At 36.4% G+C, this 11,694-nt stretch overlaps 2 protein-coding genes across 2 annotated transcripts; one reads left to right on the forward strand and one right to left on the reverse strand.

The window, feature by feature from the left end:
* Positions 1 to 1,319: 1,319 nt before the first annotated feature.
* On the reverse strand, positions 1,320 to 2,636 carry LOC121729167 (synaptobrevin-1-like). Its single transcript, XM_042117593.1, has one exon. The coding sequence runs from the start codon at positions 2,494 to 2,496 to the stop codon at positions 2,134 to 2,136; it is 363 nt and encodes a 120-aa protein (XP_041973527.1). The 5' UTR covers positions 2,497 to 2,636; the 3' UTR covers positions 1,320 to 2,133.
* Positions 2,637 to 5,729: 3,093 nt separating this feature from the next.
* LOC121729165 (T-complex protein 1 subunit beta) lies at positions 5,730 to 10,479 on the forward strand. Its single transcript, XM_042117590.1, has 10 exons — positions 5,730 to 5,834; positions 5,977 to 6,150; positions 6,228 to 6,363; positions 6,448 to 6,667; positions 6,766 to 6,904; positions 7,339 to 7,547; positions 8,021 to 8,195; positions 8,448 to 8,625; positions 9,177 to 9,380; positions 9,803 to 10,479. The coding sequence occupies exons 1-10, from the start codon at positions 5,832 to 5,834 to the stop codon at positions 9,973 to 9,975; spliced, it is 1,611 nt and encodes a 536-aa protein (XP_041973524.1). The 5' UTR covers positions 5,730 to 5,831; the 3' UTR covers positions 9,976 to 10,479.
* Positions 10,480 to 11,694: the final 1,215 nt, after the last annotated feature.

An 11,694-nucleotide genomic window follows, 5' to 3' on the forward strand; every position in this document is an offset into this window, starting at 1 on the left:
CGTAGTAAATAATAAATAGGTACTATAAATAAATAATTTAGGAGTGGCACAGGGATCTATTTTAGAAACTATTTATTTGCATTTAAAAAGTGTTTGTTTTTTTACACAAACAATTTTCTTAGATTATCTTAAAATACATAGGTAGGTACTAGGGTAAGTTGTAGGAATTCTACAGACCTTAATGATTAATTATTATTATTGGAAATTCTGGAGGTAGGTACTTACTCTTAGAAATCTGCAATAAATCGGTAAAACCTTGAACATTGTTTACGATTATGATAGCGCTTTTATTAAAAGGCTATTTGTGAATACCTATCTATTTTTTGCTATTCCAAGTGATGACTCATTCTAAACTGTTTACACTTTACAGTATATACTTTAGTATGAGTAGTAAGAAAGCCATAATTGATTATTCTTTTCATTTATTACACATTTTTTATAAATTCTGTGGATTGTAGTAAATAATCGGCCAAGTGCGAGTCGGACTCGCACACGAAGGGTTCCGTACCGTTATAGAGCAAAAATATGCCAAAAGTTGTTTTTGTATGGGAGCCCCCCTTAAATTTTTATTTTATTTCAATATTAAATATTATTAATTATTAAAGAACACATATATTTAAGGCCTTTGTGAAATTTTCGAGTGCCTACCTGTTGCCATTATTGATATTGAGCAAAAAAGGCAAAAAAATAATGTTTTTGTATGATTTTAATATTATGTTGTTTTTAGTATTTGTTGTTATAGCGGCAACAAATATACACAATCTGTAAAAATTTCAGAGTCTAGCTATAGCGGTTCTTGAGAGTTGAGATACAGCCTGGCAACAGACAAACAGACGGACAGACAACGAAGTCTTAGTAATAGGGTCCTGTTTTTACCCTTTGGGTACGGGACCCTAAAAAGGTGTAAGACTTATTTACAGTTGAATTATTGAAGTCATACAGCAGTTTGTAGACAAGCAATAACAACTATGGAAAAGGTGTTATCAGTCTATTAAAGTATAAATATTTTTGAAAGTTTTGAAGTGAAATATTAATATTAAAATATATTATAACATGACAATATTTGCTTGGGGTTACCCCAACACAACTTAGCTATTAATCCTTTGATTGTGGATTCTTGGAAATCTGTTGTTATTCTATTGTGTCTCGCTCACCGGTGAGCTTATGGGGGTTTAAATTGTATTTACTTTGTCCTAAATATGTGGATTTTGCTATTTCTTATAAAATTATTATTGTTTCCTATCTATGTTTCAACGTTATCTACATTATTCATACCTAGATAATGCAAAGATTTTACTGAGATAAAAGAAAAACATTCAAGTAAAGAATAAATATATTAATGCCATATGAAACAATCAGGCTAAAGTAACATAGATTTAATATACATTAACTTATACAATAGAGTGGTTGGAAATTGGACCTAACAACAATAAAAGAAACACAAATTGGTCCCACTTACTTCAGTGTTTATGAGAAATGCAACAGTAATTATTGTGAAATAAAAATAGGCAACTTGAAAAGTAAATCGCATATAACAGTTTCCAAGTAAAATATCTTGTGCAGTAAATTTGTGCTTGTAAAAAACTATTTAGAAGTATATTCTGTATTCTTCATAACAAGATAAAATTTTAACAGGAATCTGAATGTTACATTAAAGCACTCAGATAACTTCACTAATTAATAGTTGTTAATATTTAGGAATAAACATTTCCAAAACACTAACATTTTATTTGTGATCTTGACATATCTAAATATGATTCAAATAGGAACCAATGAACAACATCTATAGTTTCAATAGAATTTTTGTGATTATTTACATATTTAAAATACACATTTGAAAATTTCAAATGACTCAATATTACTTACAAAAATAGTAATGATACAGCTTTATAAGATAATTTTGTAAACGATGATTACGTCTAAACATTTCATAATATGAACATCAATACAGAAATATCAAAAATTGTAAAAGTTTTTTTTAGTCTGAAAGATAAATTTTTACACAAAAATATGAATTTTATGTTCCTATCAGTCAGTTTATAGATTTTCTCGTCATTCGTGAAAAGTATGGCTGATGATTTGGTTTACGATAGAGATGAATTATTATATTATGAATAATAAAAATAATAATAATCAGCCTGTTCCTTCTGTAACGGCTTGAGCCTGAGTAGATTGGGTGGAGCCACTGGATCCGGATGTTGCCCACACAATAATTATGATTAGCAATATAACTCCAATAGCACCAATAATCAACATCATTTTAAGATTCTGCCACCAATATTTCCTCTTTAGCTTACCAGCCTGCTGTTCAAACTGAGCGGCCCCGTGTTGCAGAGCATCGGCACGATTGTCTAATTCGGACAGCTTCTGATCACGCTCCAAAACTTTTTCTACATTAACTCGCATAATCCCAACGACTTCATCCACTTTTGCTTGCGTTTGTGCAAGGCGCTTATCGCTTACTCTCGGTGCAGAAGTGCCACTTGGAGTTTCCATTGTTAGACAGATATATCACTTTTATGGAGTTTTAAACGATTACAACTTATAAATACTGCTTGAAATTGAAAGAAAATCAAAGAAATAGTAAAATATTTGTTATATTTTGGAACAAATATGATTAATGAATAATGATTGATGAATGGACAATCAACAATGGCGGATTTTTTTTTTAAAGATTGCTATTTTGTAAGGCACAAACCTTTTCCAACAAAATCCGAAACTCCTTTTTTGATATGGTACGGTAGCCGGTAGGTACCGATTTATTGTCAGACGTGGAAGCGTTGCTCTGCTGCAACCTGCATTTTAGAGTTTAGAGTTTAGACTTTAGGTTCGCATATATGTGTCGCAGCCGACTGGTTTAAATAGCCGTTCAATCAAACAGCTAGCCCTTTGACTGAACAACGCCATTCAATCACACGTCTAGCTTTTATATTGAATATTTTAGTCGCTCAAAACGTTCAACACTACAGCTTATTCAAAAGCCGCCGTCTAATTGTAGTAGTTCAGCGCGCACCGCTGCGGCGCTAGGTGCGTTTTATTTACAATATGGCGTCAACCAGCAGGTGTTTGTTGGTGTTTGTGGTTGTTATTTGGAAAGAAAGTAGTTAATAAAAGTTAGAAGCACATAAGAATGAATTAAAATATCAACAAATATTCGAGGAGAAATTACGGGATTATGAAATGGATGGACGCACCCTCCCTTGAAAGGGGGGTTCGGGGGGCATACCCCCCCCCCCGTCAAAACAAAAACAAACACAATCCAGAAAGTCCAAAAGTTGGTTAGGTTAGGTTAGAACTTAGACCACAAGTCACAGCACAGAGGGAGCCGAGCGAGCGCAGCGAGCGTGCTGCGCAGCAGCCGGCGACCGCCGTCAAATGAACGGGCGGCACGAGCCCGCCAAAACAAAAACAAACCAGTTGGCTAAGCGTCGTCTAGCTGTAGTGTTGAACGTTGTAGTCAACAAGTCTGCTAAAAGATGTATAGCCGTGTGATTGAATGGCGTTGTTCAGTCAAAGGGCTAGCTGTTTGATTGAACGGCTGTTTTAACCAGTCGGCTGCGACATATATTGTACTGACACATTGGAAGGTTTGCTTCATACGAAGAGGTTCATTTCAAAGAACGAAGAGCCGAGTGATGAACAGTCCACTGGTTAAAATAGCCGGTCAATCAAACAGCTAGCCTTTTGACTGAACAACGCCATTCAATCACACGGCCATACGTCGTTTAGCCGACTTGTTGATTGCAACGTTCAACACTACTGACTGATTCAATGGCAAATTAACTAAGGTGACCATTAGTTTAGGGTTATTATTACACAAGTGCAATGATAACAAGCAGACAGAGAGAGGCGCAGCCCCCCCCCCCCCCCCGAAAGGGGGTAATAATAATAATATACACCGATCTCACAATAGAAATAAAATCACAGTGGAAAGTAAACTCAGTCAAAACCGTACCCATAATTACTCCAACCACTGGCATCATACCGAAAACATTACATACCTACGTCCCTCAAAACACTCGACATTCATCCACTCACGTACATCACCTTACAAAAAGCGGTCATTCTCAATACATGCCGCATCGTTCGTAAATTTCTATCAATTAATGATTAAACTGTTCCATCACCTGAAGTTGCTTGGCCACAAGCCCGCATCTTTAGTACAACCCGCAAGGGAGAAAAGAAATATTTTAAAAACATAATAATAATAATAATATTTATGGACGCTTCACACCACGTCAGTCTGGCCCCGTGGTAAGTACCTGAAGGACTTGTGTTACAGGTACCAGACAACGGATATATATTTAATACTTTTTATACTATACATATATTTAAGATTTTTATTATATGATACACTTATTTAATGTACATCCATGACCCAGGAACTTTTGAAAAACTTTTTGTTCCGTCAGCGGGATTCGAACCCGCGACCCCCGGCTTGAGCTACCAACGCGCTCACCACTGAGCCACAGAGGTCGTCAGGGTTCGCCAAAACAAAAACAATCACATACCAGAAAGTCCAAAAGTTGGTTAGCTTAGGTTAGTACTTAGACCACAACACAGAGGGAGCCGAGCGAGCGTGCTGCGGCAGCAGCCGGCAACCGTCATCAAATAAAAGGGGGGCTTGGGGGCCCCCGCCAAAACAAAAACAAACACAATCCAGAAAGTAATTACGGTTGTAGCAGTCTGAGGACTTAAAAAAAAAACAAAAAATATTTAATTATTTATTTAAAATTAAAAATTACAATTTTAAAATTAATTATCCTAAAGCGACTGCCTTAATCGAAGTAGGATTAAGAAGTGACAAATGTAAAATGAAAATTATGATTCTGGAATTGAAACAATGGGGACCTAAAAGAATAAGTATTGTATGTGATTCGGCGAACTCGCTGGCCACCGTCGCTGGGAAAGTTGCAGGAGCGCGAACTCAGCTGGTTTGATACATTAGGGTTCCTTAATCAAGTCCAAAAGTAGGTTAGGTTAGGACTGTGCTGCGGCAGCAGCCAGCGATCGTCACAAAACACGCCTCAGAATTTTTTATTTTTACTTGTTGCATTAATCTTTTGGTCACCCCTTAAACTTAACCCTCCAGTAAGTGCCAAAATCTTTGCAAAAATGTAGGGTACGTGTTGTGCAAAAAAAAAATGGCGCCCGGCCTACCCTCTTTGTACAAATAATGTAATAACCTTACATCTAATCCATATTTTATTCCGAGAATAATCTTTCAATAAAATACAAAAAGTTTTCCTATTCTCCCAAATTACATATTAAACTAAAGGTCACCAGTTGGCTAAGCGTCGCGCGTCGTCTAGCTGTAGTGTTGAACGTTGTAGTCAACAAGTCGACTAAACGACGTAAAGCCGTGTGATTGAATGGTGTTGTTCAGTCAAAGGGCTAGCTGTTTGATTGAACGGCTATTTAAACCAGTCGGCTGCGACAATATACACCATCAATAAAACTCACTTTAAGGATAAAGTATAAACTAGCATTTTTTATTCAAAAAATTTACTGATATGATCTACCAATTTTTGGTTTTAACATCTATAGTCTGTCAAGAAAGTGTAGAAATTGAAAAGTGGCAACATCGTAGTGTCATCCCTTTTTTCTTTTATTGATTTCAAAGGGATGAACACTACGATGTTGCCACTTTTTAATTTCTTCACTTTTTTGACAATTGATTTTCTAAAATTTGGTGTGGCAACACTGACATAATCTTTTTTTTTTTTTGCAATCTTCATTGAATCGTGATCCGTGACTGAAATAAATTCAAGTTTGGTTAGATATTGAAATTAATTATTTGTGAATAAAATAAGTGAATTTGTTTTATCAAGATGGTAAATATATTTGTTAATACTGTTTTTATCAATCTTATTACATTTGTAATTTATAAAGTTAGGAACAAAGGCTTTCGGTGTAGCCGCTAGATGCGGTCACACATGTGTAATTATTTACGTTTTATTCCTTATTTTCGACTAGGTGTCCCTAAATCCCACAAGAATCTTGAAGCATGATGCTGAAGAAGAAAAAGCCGAGTTGGCTCGTATGTCCAGCTTCATTGGTGCTATTGCTATCGGGGATCTCGTGAAAAGTACTCTCGGACCGAAAGGCATGGACAAGATATTGGTCTCTTATGGCAGAAATTCAGGACAAGTAATGTTTTCTACATACTTTGTGATGGTATTCCTTAATTTCAATCTTAACATGACTAATTTGTGTTGAATTTATAGGTTGAGGTTACAAATGATGGTGCTACTATTTTAAAGTCCATAGGTGTCGATAACCCCGCCGCTAAGATCTTGGTGGACATGTCAAAAGTCCAGGATGATGAAGTTGGGGATGGCACAACATCAGTCACTGTTCTAGGTAAAATGGTTACACTGTTACATGAATAAATAATGTGAATAATGTTAAATTCCTTTTTTTAATTGCAATAACATTGATTTACAGCTGCAGAATTATTAAGAGAAGCAGAAAAACTAATTGAACAGAAACTTCACCCACAAACCATCATAGCGGGTTGGCGAATTGCTACTAATGCGGCAAAGCAAGCTCTTTCTGAGGCTAGTTTTGATCATGAAAAGGATTTCAATGAAGCTGCACTGAGAGCAGACTTGGAAAACATTGCTCGCACTACATTGAGTTCCAAAATTCTATCTAACCACAAAGAGTAAGTATTTGTCTAAAAGTCTTTGAACTTATAATATTACATTGGTATGAAATAATATTATCATTAAAATACTTACTAGGGTTTTCTTTAAATTTCAGACACTTCACAAAGTTAGCTGTGGATGCTATTCTGAGGCTCAAAGGCTCTGGCAATCTCAAAGCCATTCAAATAATCAAAATATCTGGTGGTCTACTAGAAGAGTCTTTCCTTGATGAAGGATTTTTGCTAAACAAGAAGGTAATTACATTTTTCTTAAGAGTATATTTAAAAATGAAAATATGAACTGCAAGTAACATATTATGTTTATTTTAATGTGGCAGTACTATGGCTATCGAAGTTTTGGAGAACGGCAAGATATATTATGTAATAGACAACGTCTAAATGACATCAGTGGGCGCTGACTCTGGCCTGACCGAGCACGCTATCTCTATTGTTCGGAAGATCTTCCTTTTCAGCCCCCATTCTTAACATTGAACTAAAATAGCACATTTTGATTTTGAACACTATACTAATATTATGTAAACAAAGATTGAAATCAATCTGCCATCCTGCTGCTTCCTTTGTGGGATTTAAATTTGTAGATTTACAGCAGCCTATATTAGGCTATGTATATTTACATCAAACAAAACAGTTTTCTTAAAAATTCTATAAAAATCGTTGTTCCATTATAGGTCGGAGTACATCAACCCAAGAAGATTGAGAATGCCAACATACTGATTGCCAACACACCTATGGACACAGATAAAATCAAAGTCTTTGGATCCACAATCAAGGTGGACTCCATGGCCAAGATTGCAGAACTGGAAGTTGCCGAAAAAGAAAAGATGAAAGACAAAGTGAACAAAATTCTCTCACACAAATGTAATGTGTTCATCAACAGGTATGTTGATATCATCTGGGGGCACGGGAGTGCCCCCGCCAAGATGAGCTTATACAGGGTGTAACAAAAATAAGTGATAAAACATTAGGGTGTGTACGTGTTCCTTGTAATGAGTTCACTGTAAAAGTAGCAGCGCTGAAAGATCAAAATTTTTTTTTACTTTTGTATGGGGAAACTCGTGACGCTCAGGCCCTTGCCCATACAAAAGTGAAAAAAAAAAATCGTCTTTCAGAGCCGCTACTTTCACAGTGAACTCACTACAAGGAACACACTGTATATTATGTAAACGCTAGATTTTGCTCATGACTCTTGTGTCAATAATTTAGAGCCTAAACCACTTTAACTAAAATAAAAGATTCTTTAGTAATTTTGACATGAAAATATTTCTATTTATTATCACCAAGGAAAAGTGTAAAAATTACATTGCGTGAATCTAGTATACTGTGACTTATTTTATATGTTTATTGTTCCAGACAACTTATCTACAACTATCCTGAGCAACTGTTTGCTGATGCTGGAGTTATGGCCATTGAGCATGCTGACTTTGATGGTATTGAGCGTTTAGCTCTTGTTACTGGCGGAGAAATTGTTTCCACCTTTGACTCACCAGACAAAGTCAAATTGGGACACTGCAAAGTTATTGAACAGGTATGTTTTATAAATTATTATTATGAATTATTATGTATTTTTAATATGTTATAAATTAACTAAAAACTATTAATATATTTTGTTCTACCGCTCGTAACTTTATTTCATCCCACATTGACCTATTTTGATATTTTTTTTTCTTAAATTGATTGTGATTTGAGATTTTGTTTTAGTAAATTCTGTGCGTTTTTCTTTTTTTTAAGATGCCAGCTTTTGCAAAAATTTGCTCATACATCTTATACGTATTTCCAGGTGTTGATTGGTGATGAGTGCCTTATTCGTTTCTCCGGAGTGGAGTTGGGTTCAGCCTGCACAATAATAATCCGTGGAGCTACACAGCAAGTCATTGACGAGGCAGAGAGATCCTTGCATGACGCTCTATGTGTTCTGGCTGCCACTGTCAAGGAACCTAAAGTCGTGTTTGGTGGTGGTGAGTAATTTTGATAAGCTTATAACATTGTTATATTTCATCTTGTCAAAAAAGAATTTTTAGGACGACATTATCATTCTACGATAATTATTAAATTTAATTCTAGATTTAAAAAAAAAGAATTTCAATTCTTAATTAGTTACATAAACATAGATTTACTTACTGAACCGATTTTTCAATTTGATATGGAGAAACTTTTAGTCCCGGGAATGGATACAGGGCACTTTTTTTTTTTTCTTTATTTATAGGCCTTACATCGTAAGGTTAAGTCGGACAGGGCACTTTATCCCAGAAAAAAGTATGGTTCCCGCGCAATAAACGAACTTTAGTGCAACGTCGTTGCGGGCGTCATCTCGTCTAGAATATTATAAATGTAAAAGTGTGTCCATCTGTCTGTTACCTCTTCATGCTTAAACCACTGAACCGATTTGCATGAAATTCGGTATGCAGATACTTTGAAACCCTGGAAAGGACTTAGAATGGTTTTATTCACTTTCTTAATGTCAATACAAGCTTCAATAACCCTCGAGCGTCTATTTAATGTATTAAAGGTGCGAGCGAGATGCTGATGGCGGAGGCGGTGTCGCGAGCGGCGGCGCGCACGGCGGGCAAGGAGGCGGCCGCGGCGGAGGCGTTCGCCGTGGCGCTCCGCCGTCTGCCCTCCGCCGTCGCCGACAACGCCGGATACGACAGCGCCGACCTCATTGCCCGTCTGCGTGCCCATCACGCTCAGGGAGAGAACACTATGGGCCTCGGTATGTTTCTACTTACTAGTTTTAAAGAGCACCACAATTATTGTGTAATGTGGCTATGAGTAGACACTGTGTTTTAGGGTGAAAACGGTTGTAGGAAGGTTCCAGTGATTTCGTAACCAAATACCAAACCAAACTTTGCTAGTTTTACTATATATATATATATACTATTTTTACAGACTATTTTTTAGTATAATATTTTACAATTTCAGACTAGGTTTACAAAAATAAACATTATTTAATTATTACAATCCTCACTAATATTATAAGTGTGACAGTGTCTGTCTGTCTATCTTTCGGTTACCTCTTCATGTTAATTTTATCTAAATCAGTTCAAATGTATAAACCTGATTAATTTTAAACGAATTTCAATATAATATTATAATACAATATGTATAACATAATATTATGCCTTTCAACTACAGACATGGAGAACGGCAAAGTGGGTGACATGAAGAAGCTTGGTATCACGGAGTCGTATGTGGTGAAACGTCAGGTTCTGTTGTCTGCGGCCGAGGCGGCCGAGGTCATACTGCGCGTCGACAACATCCTCAAAGCGGCCCCGAGGAAGCGCGGACCTGACCGTCGCCCGTGCTAAAGAAAAAAATATTTTTTTTTATGAATGCTACACTTAGGTATTTGCCAACCAACGCCACTACCCTCAATAGTGATCTTCAGTTTCACATCATAAATGATAGTGCATTATGGTAATTCGTCAGCGTCAAATTTTCTGGTATCTTATTTCAGCGATATTATTTTGCATATGCGATAAAATGTCGTTTTTGTGAAAGAAAAAATACCGAGTCTAGCATTCGTCATACAATAGACTTACCGTGTACGAAAACTTTAACAAAATTAAAAATAAGTACAAGAAATTATATTATTTTTATAATATTCACACACACATTTTCTTCTAATGAGCTTACGAATACTATGCGAAATATTTATTTGTATTGTTATTTTATTAACATTACAGCGAGGACCTGTAGTGTATCCTTAGTAACGCTAGGCACGGTGTGCTTTGTACGCATTTCATTTACTTTAATATAGTTTTAGTTGGGCTTAAGCCTCAATTGTATTAACAAATAAAAGCTTATAAGTATTACACGTATTTTAATGATAATAGTTTTTCCAAATCTGTCTTGTTTATATATTTATCTATTTAGATGGAAAAAGCACGGGCAATAGGCATTTGACTGTTTATGGGCATAATACAAAACGCTAAAACTCGTTGGGGATTGTCCATTTTTTTTTAATTTTGCTCATTACAAAAACATTTCGAGTTGTCGAGTCGAGTTACTCATATTTTTGAACAAATATGTTTAACCTTAGTTTGACCTTCAATGGCGTTAAATTAGCAATAAATTCGACCAACATTACGTTTCGAACTTTTGGTAACCTTCTCGTATCAGCTTTCACATAATGAGAACTTGCATTTGACGAACCAGCCATTATAAATAAGATTGAAAGGAAATTTAAAACACTACAGAGGTCAATTAGCCGCCGATGATGACGTCAGAGCGAAACTTTAAAAATTTACTGAGAAAAAACTAGCCAATGAATTTCAAAATTATTTAATTTATATTCTTAAAATACCCTATTTTAACGAAAAAAAATATAAAAAGTACATGTGATTTTTTTTGGACAATGCCCAATAATGGGAGCTCCCCGTAAATATTTATTTGTGAAGTGAAGAAACTTTACGAAATGAATAGAAGATGACTTTATGAAGTGTGTCCGTATGTCTGTTACCTCTTCACGCCCAAACTGATTGTACGATTTTATACGTGGGAGAGCCATGCTTCGGCACGAATGGGCCGGCTCGACCGGAGAAATACCACGTTCTCACAGAAAACCGGCGTGAAACAGCGCTTGCGCTGTGTTTCGCCGAGTGAGTGAGTTTACCGGAGGCCCAATCCCCTAACCTATTCCCTTCCCCTCCCTACCTTCCCCTGTTCCCTTCCCTTCCCTCCCCTATTACCCCATTTCCCTCTTAAAAGGCCGGCAGCGCACTTGCAGCTCTTCTGATGCTGCGAGTGTCCATGGGCGACGGATGTTGCTTTCCATCAGGTGACCCGTTTGCTCGTTTGCCCCCTTATTTCATAAAAAAAAAACGCGCGGATTCGCGTGCTTACAGTGATGACGCGTAGATTCGCTTGTGTGCGCTTGGATTCGCGAGAATACGCGCGCACCAAAAAGCGGTGGTCAAGCGAATTCGCGCGAAAGTGCGCGCTGATGCGCGCGCCTTTTTAAATTCTCAGAAGTAATATTATGTGCGTTAAGAGGATACAACAGCGGCTAGAGAAATGAAAAAAAA

Source organism: Aricia agestis, chromosome 7 (assembly GCF_905147365.1).
Source record: "Aricia agestis chromosome 7, ilAriAges1.1, whole genome shotgun sequence".
Lineage (NCBI taxonomy): Eukaryota > Metazoa > Arthropoda > Insecta > Lepidoptera > Lycaenidae > Aricia > Aricia agestis.

What these genes read in the sequence shown, in the direction of transcription:
- LOC121729167 (XM_042117593.1), bottom strand. Translation starts at nt 2,496, where the DNA reads ATGGAAACTCCAAGTGGCACTTCTGCACCGAGAGTAAGCGATAAGCGC.
- LOC121729165 (XM_042117590.1), top strand. An exon ending in AACATCAGTCACTGTTCTAG is followed by an intron (nt 6,364 to 6,447) that starts GTAAAATGGTTA and finishes ATTGATTTACAG; the next exon opens with CTGCAGAATTATTAAGAGAA. An exon ending in ACTGCAAAGTTATTGAACAG is followed by an intron (nt 8,196 to 8,447) that starts GTATGTTTTATA and finishes ACGTATTTCCAG; the next exon opens with GTGTTGATTGGTGATGAGTG.